Source organism: Lampetra planeri, chromosome 20 (assembly GCF_965212315.1).
Source record: "Lampetra planeri chromosome 20, kcLamPlan1.2.h2, whole genome shotgun sequence".
NCBI lineage: Eukaryota > Metazoa > Chordata > Hyperoartia > Petromyzontiformes > Petromyzontidae > Lampetra > Lampetra planeri.
The window spans coordinates 11,297,747-11,317,200 of NC_136126.1; the positions used below are offsets into that span (position 1 = coordinate 11,297,747).

The 19,454-nt window shown below is 48.4% G+C and overlaps 2 protein-coding genes across 3 annotated transcripts in view; one reads left to right on the plus strand and one right to left on the minus strand.

Annotated features, from left to right (window-relative positions):
- LOC144724441 (stomatin-like) lies at nt 1–12,711 on the plus strand. Its single transcript, XM_078603567.1, has 7 exons — nt 1–188; nt 3,480–3,595; nt 4,579–4,651; nt 6,027–6,109; nt 7,214–7,417; nt 9,644–9,778; nt 10,991–12,711. Exons 1-7 carry the CDS (start codon nt 176–178, stop codon nt 11,201–11,203), a joined length of 837 nt encoding a protein of 278 aa, XP_078459693.1. The 5' UTR covers nt 1–175; the 3' UTR covers nt 11,204–12,711.
- The window catches only part of TRMT1L (tRNA methyltransferase 1L), a 19,709-nt gene continuing 12,220 nt past the window's right edge, over nt 11,966–19,454 (minus strand). For both annotated transcript variants that reach the window (XM_078603565.1, XM_078603566.1), the window contains exons 10-16: nt 18,759–18,971; nt 18,428–18,618; nt 17,618–17,696; nt 16,026–16,192; nt 15,421–15,504; nt 14,080–14,212; nt 11,966–13,779 (exon numbers count right to left, since the gene is read on the minus strand). In XM_078603565.1, the coding sequence (XP_078459691.1) occupies nt 13,587–13,779; nt 14,080–14,212; nt 15,421–15,504; nt 16,026–16,192; nt 17,618–17,696; nt 18,428–18,618; nt 18,759–18,971 (1,060 nt within the window). In that variant the 3' untranslated portion in view covers nt 11,966–13,586. The remainder of the gene's footprint in view (nt 13,780–14,079; nt 14,213–15,420; nt 15,505–16,025; nt 16,193–17,617; nt 17,697–18,427; nt 18,619–18,758; nt 18,972–19,454) is intronic.

The window sequence follows — 19,454 nt, forward strand, 5'->3', positions numbered from 1 at the left end:
TTGTCGGGGTTGCCTTGTATGCGGAGCTGTTGGCAATCCCCTGGTTAGAGAGAGAGTTACTCGCACGCATAAAGCGGCTACAGCTGACCGGATCAGTGATCGAGAGTGGGTACAACTCAGATCCGTGAGCAGCAGTGTGGAGGGCCATTGTATAAGAGCGAGCCAACATCTCAACATGAACATCACAGGTGTGGCTAAGTGCGCGGTCTGTAGGAGCAGACGGAGTTCACCTGCAGTGTGGTTCGTGTGGCGACGGTAGTTAACGTGTTTGGAAGTGCTAAGAGAGAAGCATGCTGTCCCATACTGGACTGAATGTATATTATTCTATGCTGTACCTATGTTGTATCTTGATTATATTTTTTTAATAGAATGGATTCGCTACAGAATCATGTAAACGTGCGTTTACCTGACTGACCTGATTCACAGCTTAACACACTGGTCAACAACACTGCCTTAAAAGAACAAACCAAATCTATACCAAATATGTATTCAATAGCACGTGATGTAGTATGAAGAAGGGCTATTTCCCGAAACATTGTCAATTGTTGTATTTTAAAGCAGCGTCTTTGACGAGTATGAGGTTGTTGTTAAGTATACATCTGCCAACGCAGCAGCATCACCAAATAATTTGATTCCCTGCTGCTGGACTGTTGCGTCTAATTGTTATCACGTTATAATGCAGCGTGTGGTGGTCTCCTTCGGCCATCATCTGCCCGTGTAAAGTACATTACATGTGTCAGAAATTAAAATGGGGGCAAATAAAGCTTACATTTCGATGGTATTATGATTATAAATGTAGACCCCCACAAATACGAAATGGTTTGAACGTGGACCGTTAACTTTGTCACACATGTTCATCATGTGTCTCTGGGTAGTGGTCTGCTTTTTAAAACGAGCGTTCACAAGTTCTATCTTTGCAAAACGCAAGTGTCCTGCTGCTGCTGTTGTTGCAGGGAGAAATGTTGGGTGTATTTTTGGAAAGGCAGCCTGAGAGCGTGTAACTCAAGCCTGGCGAAAAGCGTCGAGTGCCATTCTCACAACGGCACAGTTCCAATCAGACCCTGACAATAACTACCATATCCACTCATAATTATGAATTAGATTTAAAGGTGCCCTTAAACAATGGATCTCAGAGCGCCATCTATATAAAGGAGTGAAATATAAGGGAAGTAACTCGGGAGAAATAGACGACAGGGGTGCTCTTTATTGCAAGGCCCGCGGGCCACTAGCGGCCCATGGTGGCCTTTAGTGCGGCCCCCGACAATACACAACACGTGAAAACACCCCCGGTATCGTGGTGCTGTCAAACCCCAATGGTTTCAAATGTGTGGCGGCCCTCACACTCTTCTTGGTTCTTTCGGTAAAGTCACGTAGAAGGGAACTAATAAAATAAAAAATATTAAACATAATATAATTCTCACGACGTTTCGGCCACAACGCAAGCAGCCGTCCTCAGGTGAAGAACAGGGCTGTCGGAAAGACAGCGTCCGAATGAACACCACCAAGCTTGGTGAAAGTGACCCCCTCTGAAAATTTACGAAGAACACTGGATTGAGAAGACAAGATAGAGAATGAAAGAGAGAGTAGGCCATTTTTTAGATGGGGTCTTCAACCGGGACACCTTAAGTCTCCATTACTGCGATTTTTTGACCTCGAAGGGCAGGGGAATTCCAAAGCCTGGGCGCCGTGCAGACAAAAGAGCGACGGTCACCCCCAAGTTTGAAGCCTGGAGCACGATACGCTTATCGGGTGGGGGAGGACGGTCGGTGGATCTCAGGCTCCCACTGGCGGAGCGTGTGGGCTCAGGGGTCACCAACCTGCGGCTCTTTGGCTTCCCCCCCCCCCCTTACGGCTCTTTGGCTGCTGCCTTGCGGGCAGTCGTTTTTTTACTTAAATATTAAACATAATTTTACGTAAAGAAAATGTATTCAATGCGACAGGGAATTGGCCACGATGGAATGTCTTGGTGACCACAAAATCTACAGTTGAAATGTCTATTATTGTTAAAGAATAACTAAGGGGGGAAAAACTAAATAGACGCATATTCTTTGGGTCTTTCGGTAAAGCCACGTAGATAGAAAAAAGATAACAAATAATAACAATATCACGACGTTTCGATCGCAATCGTCATCAGACGAGAGCTGCTGAAGCACCTCAGCAGCTCTCGCCTGATGACGATTGCTTGTGTTGCGATCGAAACGTCGTGATATTGTTATTATTTTCATTATATTTTTTCTATCTACGTGGCTTTACCGAAAGGCCAAAAGAATATAAATTCCTGCAGTCACGAAAGCTTTAAGTCAAAATTTAAATAGACGCAGTTTATTGCATGACCTATTTTGTTTAAGTGAGAATGTGTGTTGTCATCTGCCGTATGTATATCTGCTGTGTGTGTGTTTTGTGTACAAGTCGCTCTGCGTGTGATGCAGCTCTCTGAACTATTTTGGTCAAAAACAAAAACACAAAAAGTGGCTCTTCTTCTTTGAAAGGTTGCCGACGCCTGGTGTAGCTGAACCAACTCCTGGATGTATGGTGGAGCAAGCCAAGCCTTACACAGCGCACTAATTCGGTATTCACTATTGAAGCATTGCACAATCCGTAGCATATCCGACTCAGAATCAGAATCTTTCTTTAGACTGGAGGAATCCGATAAGCTATGGAGCACTTTTTTTACAGATGTCCAGCATAGGCGGGTCAACAAGTTACAACAGCCAAACAATACTTACAAAAACGATGGTAGTGCAAAACAGAGAAAAATGTAAGCAAGTCACTAAATATAAATCAAGAATAAATTACTTATATAAGTTCCATTTATCAAGCTTGGGCAAGGCAACAACAATAACAAAAACAAACCAGTCCCAGACCACACCAAGATACTGTAACACTCAGTCCCTCAATAAAATGGAAAGTAAACGTTGAAATATCGATACACAGTTAAAGATCAAAGTTACTAATCACATTTGCAAAATGTGGCTGTATCCAGCACGACTCTTCTGTCTCGGTATATGTTTTGAAGGACGATCTACGATGTTAAGGGACTCACTGGCGACTGAGGAAAAGACGATGTATGAAAAGTGAGAGATATAATCATGTAAAGAAGATGACACAACATGCACAAATACTCCACTGGGTGTGGGCCGTTCATTGATCGGCGCGGATACGTGACTTGGATATCCGGCATACTCCACTGCCATTACGTTACCAACTTTCATTACTGCACTGCGACTTTGTGGTAAACTATTTCTAATTATTGTACGTACAACCTCTGAAACTAATGGCAACTGTCACACCCAGACATTCGCAATCATGATGATAATATAATTAAATAGCTGTAAAGCAAAAGCACCGGGCTCCGTGAGTGGTCAAGAGAAAGTCAAGGCATTTTCCTTTTGTAGATTAAATAGGATAAGGAGGAAGACGTGGACGCGAGGGAATGATGAGCAAATCCGTTGAACAAATGAGCTATGTGTGTCGCGCAGGGGACAGCGATGGCAAGAGGCTGGAGAAGACAGGATGTTGCGAGAAGCTGCTTGGCATTCTCTCCATGGTCGTCATCATCTTGACCTTCCCTCTCTCCGTCTGGTTCTGCCTCAAGGTCGGTCGCGGATCCATCCATGAGCTATCCTTAAATTCCAACAAACTCGGTTGGAACACTTGTGTCTGTGTTGTTTTTCTTCAACATGTATGTGTGATCAGCAGCAGGACAATCTTTTATTAAAACTCCGAAACGCCCTTAAAATAGTAGTCGCTCGTCATCGTGGGCCCAACCTGATAGTGGCATCGCTTTTAGGTTGTATCCTTACACAGACACTCAGCGTCACATAGTTTGTCACACGCACACCGCTACCAATGTGCACACATTTCCACCGTGCAGATGAGATAGGCATTTGCATTAAAGACCCAAATAGGGGCCGTCCATAAATGACGTCACACACCTAGGGGGGGGGGAGTCAGACATTTGTGACGATGTGTGACGAGGAAGGGGGGGTTTGATAAACGTGACGTCAAATCAAAATGCGCAACTTTAAATAATTATAGAATTGTTATAACAACACTAATTGTTATAACAACACTCCTACAACATCAGAGTGCAGCGCCACATTAAATACGTACTACAATAACAATAGTTTCGATTTAAAGCTTTCGTGACTGCAGGGATTCATCTTCTTGGTTCTTTCGGTAAACCAAGAAGAAGAATAACAATAGTTTAAAGCGATTTGAAGCATGTTTATTTTCACGTGAAACGGAATAGTCATACTCTTTGGTTCTTTCGGTAAAGTCACGTAGGTAGAAAAATAATGGATCACGACGTTTCGATTGCAACACAAGCAATCGTCATCAGGTGGGACAACCACAGCAAGTTGTCTTGCTGATGATGATTGCTTGTGTTGCGATCGAAACGTCGTGATCTATTATTTTTCTACCTACGTGACTTTACCGAAAGAACTAAAGAATATGGATTCCTGCAGTCACGAAAGCTTCAAATCAACAGAATAGTCATTCGCTTTATCCCCGTGTGCTTAACAAACCTTGAAGCTGGACTGGACTGATTTGTATCGTCTCTTCGTCGATCGGCAGGTGGTGAGGGAGTATGAGAGGGCCGTGGTCTTTCGCCTGGGCAAGTTATTGCCTGGAGGAGCCATCGGGCCAGGTTTGTTTGCCTCGAAATCGTCGGTCGCGTCGGACAATCCGAGCACCTGCCACGGTGAGGTCCGCGTGGCAGCGCCGTCCAGCATGGCCTCGTCCTGGATGATCCATGAACAAAGCCCAGCGTGGGCGCTCTACGTTGCACGAACATGCATTTTGTTGGTATCGAGAAGGGTTATTTTACAGATTTAGATTTATTTAAATACCAGCTGTGACTCTATCAGTGTCTTGCCCTGCACCTCCGATTCGCACGATTAGCTACATACAGTGCGAAAGAAGTTCAACATACACACGTACATTTTCTACATAGCCACCCAAAGGAGATGACTTCACGTATATTATTTGGTTGTGAAATCCCTGTTGCAGTTTCATCATCATAATATTAAATATGCTTCAAGATACTAACAGCCCGATCCATGCATTGGCGTAAAGGGCTTTTCTTTGAATACAAATAAAACAGCCACATCTGAAGGAAAATAAAAATGTGGATGCTTTTTCCATACAATAAGTGGAGGAAACTGTTATTTCACTAGGACATGAATCAGGCTCCAAATCTCCTTCAGAGAGTGGAAAAGTTTATAGCAGCAGCTGAGTAGTGCAACAACATTCACTCAGTCGTATTTGGAAGTGGAAATCATAATCATGATCAGCCTTAGTCATTCCACTGAGAAACACTTTGACACGTTATACGAGCGCGCTTCAGATTTAATGACAAAGAGGCAACACACATAGCTTACATCCCCTTTTCACTCCACTGCTGGATGAAGGCCTCCGCACGATGTGTTGGACACGAGTGTTGGTTTGGCCATACTTGGCGCACAATATTTCACGGATATAAATGACCGTGACTCTTCAGGCACTGGCCCCAGCTCAGATTGAACGCTGCCGCGAATGTGAAGTGGGATGATTGGCCCCATTGCAGACAGAGGGAGAGGAGGGGGAGGAAGAGGTTGCGAGTCGCGCCGCTGCTGCTATTGTGGAGAGTTCCACCATGAGACGTAGTGATGGGAGACGTAGTGATGGACGGCCGAAAGTAGAGGCGAGGTGGCACAGGCAGGTGATCTTGTAGCTGACCCTGCTGGCGATGAGAAGCCAGATGAGGGAGGTGAAGAAATCTAGCCGAAGATAATGTCAAAATGTGAGTGTAAGATTCCCTAGTTATTTGAACTTTGACCAAAGCAAGCCCAGGACTGTTGAAATATACATGGATAACGGTTTGGCACAAGTCACTGCATAATATACTGTACACACCGTTCAGGATTAAAATTCAACTGCGATAACTGACAAAGCAATCACGTTCGAGAATGAACTCTCTTAAACAATGCTGTGCGAGGATTGTCATTGAAATGCATCCGATTTATTTACTCCCCCTGCGCCAGGCTTGTTTTTAGTGATGCCCTGCATAGACACCTTCGTGAAGGTGGACATGAGGACAGTCACGTTTGACGTTCCACCCCAGGAGGTGAGGCTCGGCCCGGTTTCTGCTTCTCTTGAGTCAGCAAGGAGGCTTCCACCTAGGCTGGCGGCTCAAATCGATTTGATGGGAGGAGGGCAGTTGAATCGACCAATGAGATCCTATTTCTCTAGAGGGGCGAGGAGAAACCCCCCCCACGCCCCCATATAAACTTTAAATTGACTTAAGGTCAATTCTTAATCAATTGGTTCTATCGGAATAGATAAAAAAAAGACGAGAACTACTTACATTTTCAACTCGTGTTACGTTGCTATACTATATTTTAAACAGTTTTATCGCGTGTTTTTTATTTATTTAAAAAAACCCACAAAAAACATTTTAAAAATGCCAGTAAACCTTTAGGTGGGGTGCCTCTCTAATGCCCCAAATAAAACTATGGCGCCTTAAGTCTCCCTTTATGTGTGACTAACCCAGTTTCCTGAAACTGTTTCCAGAACTAAAAAGTGGGTTTAACACACAGGCATTCACGACCAATATGATTCATAGTTGATTTTTCGCTAACAGCACATGCCCCAACAGTCTGTCAAGGCTATGTGGGGGATCTTTGCCTTTGTGCCCCTGTGCATCCGTCGGCTCGGGTGCCGTCTATAAATAACGTCACGCACCTAGGTGGGGGGGGGGGGGTCAGACATTTGTGACGATGTGTGACGAGGGGGGGGGAGGTTTGAGAAATGTGACGTCACATAAAAATGCGCAACTTTAAATAAATATAGACAACACGTTCTACTTAATTAAATACACTTTTAAATAAATGTTTTCTCCTACAACATCAGAGTGCAGCGCCAAATTAAATACGCACTACAATGACAATAGTTTAAAGCGATTTGAAGCATGTTTTATTTTTGGGGGGGGGCAGAGCTTTGTGACGTCATATTTGAGGGGGGGTCTGACTTTTTGTGACGCCGTGTGACGAAGGGGGGGGGGTCAAAAATCGTCCAAAATCGCGTGCCGTCATTTATGGACGGCCCCTCGATGCGCACGAATCCACAACCACGCAAACCGCGCGGCAGACACTCCGATTGCCCCCGCGGTAGCGCAGATGAGCAGCGTCGCCACCCCCTCAAGGCGGCGGCCTCGCCCGCCTCGTTGCAGATCCTGACGCGGGACTCGGTGACGGTGGCCGTGGACGCCGTGGTCTACTACCGCGTGCACGATGCCACCGCGGCCGTCACCAACGTGGTCTACGCCGACGGCGCCACGCGGCTGCTCGCGCAGACGGCGTTGCGCAACGTGCTGGGCACCCGCAGCCTCTCCGACATCGTGTCGGAGCGAGAGGTCATCGCCCGCAGTATGCAGGTGCACGCCTCCAAGCCGCAAAGGTCATCGGCGCTCAAAGCCTCGGCTTGTGTTGTTGCTGCTGCTGCTGCTCTGGAGACCGGGGAGACGGATGATCGATGTTCGCTCGCCACGCTGATGGCATTTGCCGTGATTTGTCACTGAACAGAGGGCTCCCATCTTCCACTCCGAAAGTCACCGATGCCACCAGTAGCCTCCTTGCCACCCACCTTCCTTGTTGTAGCTCAATCCATCGGAACTGTGGCGTGACAACTTTGGGAGCGCATGGCACAGTCAACGATATGCAAACGTTAAAACAAATGCTAAACGCTGAAGATTATGGGCAACTATGTAAAACATGTATTGTTTACTGGAACAATTCACCTGGATGAGCGCTGGAGATGGAACACCTCGTGTCCAAGTGTGCCCAGGGCACTCGGCTCTCGCTCTCGCCGGCCATGCGTATTAGGAGAGGCGGCGATGTCCAATGTAATAATTCTGAACCAACATTTTTGTTTGACGACTAGACGAACTTGGCGGGAGTGGGAGGGGGACAGGTGAGCTGAGCCTTTAGCCATGTGGGGGGCCGGCAGGGGAGGAGGGGGGGGGCGGTCAGCCCCCTTTGGCCCCCTGATGCTTCAGAGAGCGATGGCACATTGCAGTGGTTGGAGGCCAGCAGCTGTCTTTGCTTTCCCATTGTAGAGGCCGCGGAATGTACATTTGGCTGTGCCCGTGCTGTTATTTTTGTGCTCAGCACTATGAACCCAACGACCTCACTTTTAACTCCCAGCCGCGGTTGACATCGGGAGCGAGTGATATCTGAACTGGGTCCTGGGCCCCTTTCTTCACAAACCCATAATGACCAGCGTGGGGAAGCACGGTCAAAAAATTCCCCACGACCAACAGTGGGGAGGCCTTCATCCAGCAGTAGATCGACTGAGATCACGTGCATTTGTCTATTTACAGTGCTACAATTACCAGGCATTTAAGGATGCATCAAATGATCAACTAAAGTGCATTATTTAATTATAAAAAATGCATCGATCGTGAGTAAGAATCGATTTTCATTTGGGGACCTGTCATCACGTGTTCATGTTAATTAAACGAGCAGAGAAAAGGGGCAACAGTAGTCAAAATAGTTCAGGAAAGTCGACTACCTACCTTTAAGCGCCTTCTAAAAAAAAAACTTTTTTTATTTAACTTGAACTGAGCTGATTTCTGATCTGGGCTCCACACCTCAGGGTCGCTGCCTTCGGGCAAGTGAAAATTCTGCGAGTTATTTATTACCATTCTTATTACAATGGCCAGCTGATCTAAAGGAGTAGGCCATGGACTATGCCCCTTGACGGTCCCAAGTGCACAGAAACAGAATAGGATGCAGAAATTTAAACACATTCAGAGGGGCCTTCGGCACAGGAGTTCCCACGGCTGGCTTAGGGTCACCGATGGAGATGAGGATTGAGGCAGACTGAACGTCACCTGCATATAAAGAAATGCAGCACTCTTAATCGTGGACATGCAACAAATCGCTGTCTCCCAGTGATCTTACGGCTCATCACAATAAGGGGTTGTGATTCTGTTGAAGAATTGATAATTTTTGTCCGATTATATCTTTTTTTTTAAGGCACCGTTATTGACACAGGTGGAGTTTTTTTGTTTTGTGCTGTCAATTGTTAAATATAATTAGCTTAATTTGACGTAATGTAACATGCTTATTATTGGAAATGACTTTAAAAATTGTAAATATTTGATTGCTATGCAACACTTCGAGATATGTATATCGTATTTTTACTGAATGTAATTTCTTCCCATGTTCATGGCTTTACAGTTGCTGTTTAAGACGGCTCTTAAAACCACGAGTGCCATGCATCCTGAAGTGCTCTTGAAATCCCAGTTAGGGGTCATCTCAGCTCCAACTACATCGCTTCAGGGTTGCTAGAGTAGGTACCACTGCGCGGGAGACAACAGCCACCACGCTGTAGAGAAGCAAGGTATAATGTCCACCACTGACTCAGGGTCGTAAATGGAGATGAGTCACCACCCATCGACTTATCGTTTGCGACGGCAGCAACTTTACTTGACCCAGGACCAACTGTGGCCAGTGCTGTTTTTTTTATTAACAGCGATCGCTTCTCCGATGTGTTTGTGTTGTAGCGAGTGTTGTCCGGCATGCTGTACAACCTAAAAAACAGACGTGGTAGTAGTAGTCGCGCTGGGTTATGTCACCCTTATTATCGCACCCCACAGACAAGTCTAGATGAGGCGACGGAGCCCTGGGGCATCAAGGTGCAGCGTGTGGAGATCAAGGACGTGCGTCTGCCACCGCAAATGCAGCGAGCCATGGCAGCTGAGGCGGAGGCGATCCGTGAGGCGCGTGCCAAGGTAACACCGCCCGGCTTGGCGAGCCAATACATCATCCCCGTGGGCTAAGGGTGTAATGGGCTCTCCACTGGAACAATGTTCCATGCCACTCAATGCTGTGTGAACCACAACCCTGTTATTTTCGTAGGCAGCTGTCTATGTTGGATGCTCTTAGAATCCGATGGGGCCCTCTAGGCTTCATCACCTTCACCATTTGTCCTCCTCATGTGGGGGTCTGCTGCCATCCTGCTTCTCTTTCTCCACTCATTCCTGTCCTGGGCCATCTCCCCATCCACTCCAACATTCCTTCGTATCCTGGCTCACCACTTTGAACCACCTCTTTCTAGGCCACCTTGGGGCTTCCATGTTCATCACTTTTCTTCCAATTTGGTTTCCCGCTTTTATTATGAAATGCCTTGGCCGTCTTACTTCGACTCTTTTCGGCTTGTATGAGATGGGCACCATTCTCGTCTGCTTGATCTCTTCATTTCTGGGGCCATCTTTTTCTCAATTGTCAGGACGCTTTCGTGGTTCTAATGGTTAGCAGACTAGACTCCCAATCCAGAGGTCGCCTGTTCGATTCAAGCTCCTTGCGCAGCAGTCAAAACATTGGGGCAAGTATCCTACTCTTCCTCCGTCCGCCCAGCAGCTTAAATGCATATACACAGTTTAATCGACAGGTTGCGCATGTTTGGGGTAAAGTATGGGCACTAACACATTCCTACGGAGGGAGCTGGTAGGAACGTTGGGTTGCTCAGTCAATGGCCAGGGTCAACGGCGGCGTGGTGTATTCCGCAAATATGCCCGACTGTGAGGGCGGGCACAAGCCGGCATGAGTAGGTTAAACGTTGAGTTTTATAAGGGCACCACGGGGTGACCAGCCCCTCCCCACCCAGCCCCACCCCCCACCCTCCCCACCCAGCCCCCTCCCACCCTCCCCACCCAGCCCCTCCCCACCCTCCACACCCCACCCTCCCCAACCCAGCGTCTCCATCCCCACCCAGCCCCTCCCTGCACGACGGACACAATAATCCCCTGTGGGCTGGTGTAACCAGGAGGTTCCTACCAGTACAAGTCGTCTAACCAGTGTAGAATAATGGGTCAATTATACTCAGTGGGTGGTGCTGCTTCTACCAAGCGGTGGTATGACCCAAGAAATCGCAGGGCCGGACCATGACCTCGTATTTCTAGTCAAATCGGACCCATTATCTCCCGCCTTCCCTGAACTGGCAGGTTGTGTCGGCGGAGGGGGAAATGAACGCGTCGCGTTCCCTCAAGGAGGCGGCCATCGTGCTCGGGGAGTCGTCGGGCGCCTTGCAGCTGCGCTACCTGCAGACGCTCAACAACATCGCAGCCGAGCGCAACTCCACCATCATCTTCCCCATCCCCATAGACATCCTCAGCGCCCTGCGCAGCAACAGTAACAGTAGCAGCAACATGCTCTGATGGCTTCCAAGCCGGGACTCTGCCACACTTTACAAAGTCTGGGGAAGGGTAGGGGGGGGGGTGTTCTATGAGTGAATAGTTCCCGGTGGTTATTGGTTAGAAATTAAATCCGTGAAGTTTGCCCCCCACTTCGATATGCATAATAGTTCGAATGTACTTTAATTGTATTACATTTACACAACTGCTGGCTGCTACTGGCTCAGCACCGAGCCCGTTTGTGCACCTACTATGTATTTACAGGTTCCATCATCGACAAAAAAATCAACATTGTTCCGAGGTTAATGACATCAAAATTGAAAGCGGGCTTGGGCAGAACGCGTCGCTAAAAAAGATGATGAACGACAGTCAAGAATGATAATGAAGTGGCTGCTAAGGGATAAAAACGTCCGAGAAAAACGTACACCGAGGAGATGGAGCAATAAATTGAATTCAGTTCACGTGCCTTCATCCAGCAGCGGATTGATGCAGGCTAATAATGAAGAAATGTAAGCGCGTTAACTCTGCTCACTCGAGGCTTCAGTATCATTTCTCTGGTTACTCAACAAGCATCGATCCTCACTGAATATATCTGTGCATGTTTTGTTTTCACACGTGCTTACGTGAAAGCAATAAAGGACTTTTACTATGGCCATAAGTCATTGTATGTATGGTGAACTTATTTCTCAGCGTACGTAGCTAACCGTGCTAATTGTAACCCCAAGAGAATTTGCCCACAATGAGGTGGTTTCAGTTTTCATGGCTACTTCACTCATGTTACTTCCATTTCTCCTTTTTAGAATTTTTTTATTGATGCACCGAATGCTGATAATCATGGAAACAGTTTACTATGTTTAGCGCTTGTCCATTAACATTACAATGTGCCAAGCTTCAAACACATTGCAACCGAAATGAAAACAAAACAACTTGTTACATTCATATTCGTCTCAGTCAGTAGAAAACAACGTACAGAACCAGCGCAAAAAGTCAAATCATAAAAACACTCCGGCTCAGCTGCTAAATCTGACATGACTTAATATATTTGTTAATCGTGCATTGTCAACGTGCAGCCTCATCAAAGATTTGTACAAAAACATTTCAATGTTGACCGCACGATGGATTTCCACAACGCCCGCCCTCCAACTGAAGGGACAATAGACAAGGTAGGGAAAAAAAACACTGCCGACTCCTGCCCATTTGTGATCATGAGCGTGTGCGTGTTTTATATCCTCCAATCACAATGGGAGATGTGGAAACCACTATCACCCACCGCAAAGTGGTTATTATAATTTTTTTAAACAACAATTCACCCATGTTGTGTGCAAAATAAATTACATATGACCAATGTATCACGTTCTATCCAGTTTTGTTTCCAAAGGCCGACATAAGGGTCACCACGGTCAGGTGTATTGGACTATTATTGGTCGCGTTAGCAACGCACATTTGTCAAGGCGTCTGTTACTTGGTGTGGATGCATTTCTAAAACAATGTAAAACAACAATGTGTCAGAATAAACGCTACATTTACCTGAATGAACCAGACTTATTTTCTCTCTAAATACTACACATTTTGTTGAAGACGGCGATGCTACAATAGTCACACCAATCAACATAAACGTTACAGAGGCGGTGATGCTGTTAAGAGTTGCGCGTTATGATCATGCGAATGGACGCGTGTAACAGACGTTACACGTTTTGGGAGTGGGAGCACACGAATAGCTCATAATAGCTACAGTCTAAGAAACTCAGGTTAAATTCTTAGCAAATTAAAACACCACTGGAAATTGATATTTCATCCTGGCCTGAGTCTCTAACTTGTCCAAAGAATGAGTACGTGGTCGGGTGTTTGTCAGTGTCACCAGTGGGGAAGTGACTCTAGCCAGGAGCATTAAACACTCCTTGATGAAATTATCCCAATGCAGGGACACACTTCTAAAAGGGGGTCTTCTCTTAAGGTTCTTTCAAGTTTTTCTTGATAAATAAACGACAGTGTTGCTGCTGGCTATGCCCTCCTCCTCATGTTCCATACTAGTCCTAATGAGATGATCACGAAAATGACTTTTCCCCGATAGTCCCATAGGATAAACAGGATACGTTTGTCTGTGTGTGACTACACACCCAGGTATGGTTATGCTGCGACTGTGTTGTTGTCTATAAACGGTAGCTGCATAGTGATTGCTTGCGTCTCTTGACGTAGTTGCACGCTGGCTCTCTGTGTAAAATGACGAGCTGCGTGCTCGCCAGTTTTGCGAGTGCACTGCATATCCTCTACCGGCATGCTCGCTGTGCATGCACAAGTGTGCGTTACCTGCTCTGTGTAACCCTAGGCTGCGCACAGGCTTCATGCGCACGGCCGGCTAGATTGCCAAACACCCTTGCCCATCTATTTCCCCGCTCGCTTGCACGGGCTAACTGCTGGCGGGCTGCACGGGGGGCACGGGCAGGCCATGCGCGTGCTGGCTGTGCGTGGGCCGGCTGTGCTGCACCAGCACGGCGTTGATCTGCGGCAGCGTGGCGTCCGTGCGGATGCTGGTCGGGTCGAAGTGCGTGCGACTCGCCCGGAAGCCGGCTTCCGTCAGGCTGGCCAGAAAGTGGTTGAGCCTGGGGGTTGGGGACCAGGCCCGGCGTCACTCATAGGGCGGCACGAGGACAATTCAAATCACAACAACAATGCCCTGAGCGGTGGCGGAGGTGGCTCAGGGGTACTGTGTATCGCCATTATGATAGCAATTAGCTAGCGCCACTAAGGGCCACGTGCCTAGTTACGCCTCGCCTCTGGCTTGGCCTCTAACACGGTGGCGAACGCTCGCCATGGCCATCCCGAAGGAGTAGCTCTGAAGAGCATTTCTCAAAACAACGTTTGCTAATTTGCCGACTTGTGGGAGACTGTTGCACACTCACTTTGGCATGTTCATGCCCTTGATGCTGTGCCGGTGGATGCTGTAGTAGAACGGCGGATGTTCAGTGGAGAAGCCTCCGTCTCCGCGCTGCCTCTTGCCGGCACCTCCGGCCGCTTCCTCCGATCGTCTCTTACCTGCAAAGAACAAAATCAAGCAGGGACCGCGCATTTACATGAATACCCTAAGAACCAGGCCATGGCCAGCTTGACAGGACACCGCGCACGAGTGTGGCTTCAGTTAGCAAGATCTCCTCCGCTTTTATAAAATCAACAGGGTGTCTTATATTCACAAAGTCACCAAAATCACGTACCGTAACAAAAACGAGAGAGTGTTGGAGCTCAAACAACCTTGAGGTGTGTGCTGGAAATTGCATTGGTGACCTTAAAGCCAGTGCTGTAAATTGCACACATCCAAACAAAACATCTGTGCTAAGCACCTCATGCTGACAAATTTGGTCCACAGCACATGTTTATGTGCCGCTAATGCCCTAAAACCTGCCTGGGCAGCACTTCATGTGGCAACTCAAATCAATCTTGAAAATTTGCAAGATCAAATCCTCGTTGGGGTCGATCCTCTTATTTGGGATCAAGAAAGAGAGTTCCACTGTGTGGGAAGTCACAGTTATTATCCTGTAGTTTAGACTATCCTCACAGAAATATTTAATTTTAGCACAAGTTAAAGGTCACTAGTGGAGATGAGTAACATTAAACACTCCTTTGAATATGGAGATAATTACTTTTTTCAAACCCTTGAAAAAGAGACTTGAATATTGGGTGATTGATTGAAAGAAACAGCTTTTTCACCAATTCTCATGGCCAAAACAGAAATAATTTTTATAGTTTTTCTCCAAAATGTCAGCTGCGACTGGCCTTGCTTTCAGCTTTCCTCAAATCCTGCTGCCACCAATGTCTGGCACTTCCACCACTGCTGAAGCTATCCGCCTGTTCGAGACTCCTCTACATTTATCTACATCACATACTCCATGCTTATAAAAAAATATATCCCCACCCTAACTCTTCATGTGGTTTCCTCCTCCTCCCAATTCTGAATTATTTACATGGCCCCCCCAAAAAAAGGCAGTACCGGGAGAAAACACACGCGTGTGAGGGGGGTAACACTCGATGCCTATACAGATGAGATGCAGATGGAAATTAAACAACTTGCTGTGCTACTATCATGCCCTGGCAAGCCAGGAGATGGCGACCTCATCGCCCAGTGAGTTTGGGAGTTCGTGCAATCCATTAACCCTCACTGCCTCCACAGTGCCGTATTACAGGAGTGTGTCGCCACTATGAGGTGACACGCACAGGCTGGAGGTAACCATGCGGCCATGGAGCCTCACCCATGGAGTCGGTGGAGGAGTGGACGAGGCCTTCGGAAGTCGGCCGTGCCGACAACGTCGTGCTGATCACCACACCGCTCTCCTCTGCGAGCACGGGCACCACACGTTACACATGAGCAGCGGCTACGGCGACCGGATACACTCACCACCACACAGTAACAGCTCACGTGTTACAGGCCTGTCAAACACTCCACTGAAAATCAGTGGTGCACAAGGTCCATACGCTGGTGGACTTAAATGTTTTTTTTATTGAATCTGTTTTTGGAGCTGAATCAACAGCATGTATGTGTTTATTAATGTATTCGTTTTGTACAACTTGGGGTTTCGCGATTGTGCTCTTTAGCGCTCGGATGCGCGTTCGGGTTGTACCGCGTGTTGTTTGGTATGAGGTCCAACATTTCACTGCTCCAGCATGAGGAAGCGAAATGTTCGGACATCGTGCAGAACAACATGACGGAGAGTTATATTGTGTTAGCACTTAGTACATCTTGCATTCATAATGGACTTTGTTAATTTGTAGCCAGACTAAAACAATGGCATCGTAAACCGAAGAACCACTGTATTTACGTTGACTGCAACTTCATAGCCGTGCTAGAGCGACCGACCTTGGCTGGTGTGGGCGGCCACGTTGGTGAGGGCGTACTTCCTGACGTTGGTGCACTCCGCTTCGCCCGCGAGCGTCTTGAGCAGGGGCTGTACATCCTCGACCTCGTGCTGCACCGCCTCGAACAGCATCCGCCGCAGGAAGCCGCTGTTGAATAGACTCCCGGACCTGCCCCGCACCGCACACACGCACATGAAGAACAAAGGCAAAGATCCCCCGCGTGCAGCCTTTTACAGACTGTAAGGGGGAAAAGTGCTGGTAGCGGGTGCCTACGAAGGTCTGCTCGGCACACGAGGCGGTGGGTGGCCATGTATATGTGTATGTATGTTTGACTTTTTTCGCACCGTACGTAAGCCAACCGTGCTAATCGGAGGTGCGGGAAATCGGAGGTGCGGCCAGCGCCACGTCCGGCCGCCTTTGTCTCCCCAGTGCTGATGTTTACACACCGCACCAGGTACTCATTTAAGGCTGAGCCGACCTATAGGTGGCCCAGGGCCAGTTGAGATATTCATTGCCACACACAAACTCACACATACAGATACAAATACTAAGACACACACACCAGCGACACGCAATGATGAATTTCCAGAAGTATTTGTGCGAGTACTGAGTGCTAAGGAGGGCAGGAGTATGTAGCAGGGCTTAGTGTAACTGGAACACCCACCCTCGCCCCACATGGCCTGCTTGCTCAGTTGCTTTTTAACAATGATGTCGATGGTCATGAGGAAGAGAATGAGAGTTTTTTTCAGCATGTGGAGTTAAATATCCAAGTGGTTTCATGTTTGGGACAGATTTTGACAGCACTCATTCCCATTGGTTGATATGAGTTATTATTGACAATTTCTATGGTCGGGGCTAATCCCTACAGGACAACCAATGTTGACCTATCACAAAATGGTACTCATTGTATTGACCTCAAATGTATGATGGACCGTGTGAACACTCGACTGTGTTGTTAATTCGCAATCTCGTAAATGCGAGTAGAGTGGGAATGTTTCACTGCAGGTCGAGAGGCCAATGCTGGCAACGCTTATGATTACCATCACACCTTGCCATCTCTTCCTTTCCACTGCTAGATCCTGTAGTTGTGTAAAGTCAATACACGACCTCTACATTTAAGACCAAACTAAGGTCTTAAAAAATGCCACCGTCTGGCTTAAGGTTGTCCAACTGACCAGTCGAGGCGTGCGTGCAGGGTAGGGGAGTGCAAGTCCCCAAGACAGACATTAGTTTGGAAAACAAAAGGTCTGAGACTAAAGGGAAGACATAAAGCCAGATGGACGGCGACTGTAACATCAGATATTGATGGGTGGGTGTTAATTCCGCAACAGCTGAGGTATACAGCTAAATAAATTAATGGTAACAGACCGTGATGACCTTTTGAGGTCTTTGTAAAATAGATGTTTTTATCAGCTGGATCTTACCTGGTGAAATATATCCACACACCTATTTAGAAATTATGAAGCATTGCATTGGCTGGAATATACAACTGTGAGTATCTGGTGCAGTGTGTAAATATCAAAGGCGGGTGAACATGGTGACAGGCACACCCTGGTGTCTGGACGTGCGGTGTGCGGTGGGAGTGATGCTCACCACATCGGGCCCAGCTCGATGGCGGTGCGTCCTGGCATGCTGCTGTGGCAGTCGCAGGGCAGCACACTGTAGGGGTTTTCTGAACACATGGCGACAGCACATAATGCACAAGCTACAGCACCCGGTGCCACTCAATGTTCTCAGGGTCACCAATGCATATGATTGCCATCAAATGTTCATTTCAGTGAAAATAACACTTTGACGTTATAACTTAAAGTCTAGTGCCATGACCGATAGTCCTCACAACCCCCTACATGCACCTTCTTAGGTTTACCAATCTTGTTCTTTGATATACAGATGAGGCCACTTGCGCACCGTGTGGCAATCATGGAGCGCCGCACTGCGAGTCATGGGGGGTTGTGAGGACTTGACTGTGAGGAAGAGCAACCCTGGTGGAAAACGCCCAAAAGTCTACTCACTGCTCGCCTTGACCGAGCGGAGCCAAACCTCGATGCCGGCATGGGTAGGCGGTGATGCGGTGACGTGATGCCGAGGAGGCGAGAGACGCGGTGGGAAGGGGGCGAGAAACGTGGGGGGGGGGGGGGGGAATGCTGCAGATGGGGAGGGGGCGAGTGATGCGGGTGGGAGTGGGCGAGCGACATGGGGGGGGAGAGGGGACAAGCGACACGGGAAGATAGGGGCAAGTGATGCGGGGGGGGAGCGACGGGGAGGAGGGGGGGGTGAACGACGAGGAGGGGGGGGGGTGAATGACGTGGGGGGGGGGGGGGGCGAGCGACGCAGGGGGGGGGGGGAAGGGGCGAGTGATGTGGGAGGGGCGAATGGCACCACTGCGTGCGCCACTGCGTGTACCGCTCAGCATGTGCGAGTCGGGAGCGAAGACGCGCTCCTCGCACCACTGGCAGTGCACGAGGCGGCGCAGGCGGCGCGCGCACTCGTCCGCGTGGCCGGGCCCGCGCAGCACCCGCACCACCACCAGCACAAAGTGCTCCAGCGCCACGGCCAGCAGCACCTCCACGCCTTTGTTGCAGCGACCGGCCGCCCTGCATAAGCACACACAAAAGACAAAGATCCCCCATATAGCCTTTAACGGACCGTTAGGGCAAGTGCTCCCCACATTCTGCACCGCTATACGGGACGTGTATGCGTGTGTACGCGCGAGCACGGAGCTTGACTGCGCTACCTGACGGCGGCCGTGAGCACCATGCGTGCGGCGAGCTCGTGGTAGTACTCTGTGCGCACCAGGTTGCAGTGATAGTGGCGCAAGGCCACGTTAGGCACTTTGCAGTAGAGCGAGCTCAGGTCCGTGCTGGTGATGGACACGATACCGTGGTTGCGGACGTTGCGGAACGCGGCGTCCAGGTAGTCCACCGCCGTGCCAAATGGGTCCAGGTGGCTGTCGAGCAAACGGGAACGGGGTTAGAGGTCCGGCGTCTGACGTGGTCTGGTGGCTATGATTCAGGTGCGTTAAGAGATCCGAGTGTGTGTAGGCATTTGTATGCATAACGTGTGTATGTTAAACTGATAAGTGATTTTTTTTATAAGGTCACGTGAGGCCAAAAATCTCTTGTGAATCATATTGGTTGGGAAAACCGAGGCGTTAAGTGTGTACGGTTGTACACGAGTGGAGGTGCATTTGTGTGTGAGTTCGTGCAATCGGGAGCGGTAGTGTAGTAGTTACCGTGCTGCGCTAAGAACCTAGTGAACCGAGTTCGATTCCCGCTCACGGCCAACAACAGTGACGTTTATCTGCACCGGTCCTGGGCCTCCCCTAGATCGACTCAGCCTCACATGAGTACTTGGTGCAATGTGTAAATGTTGTCACTCGGGAGACAAAAGCAGCCTGCCGTGGTTCTGGCCATCCACCCCCTCGTGTGCC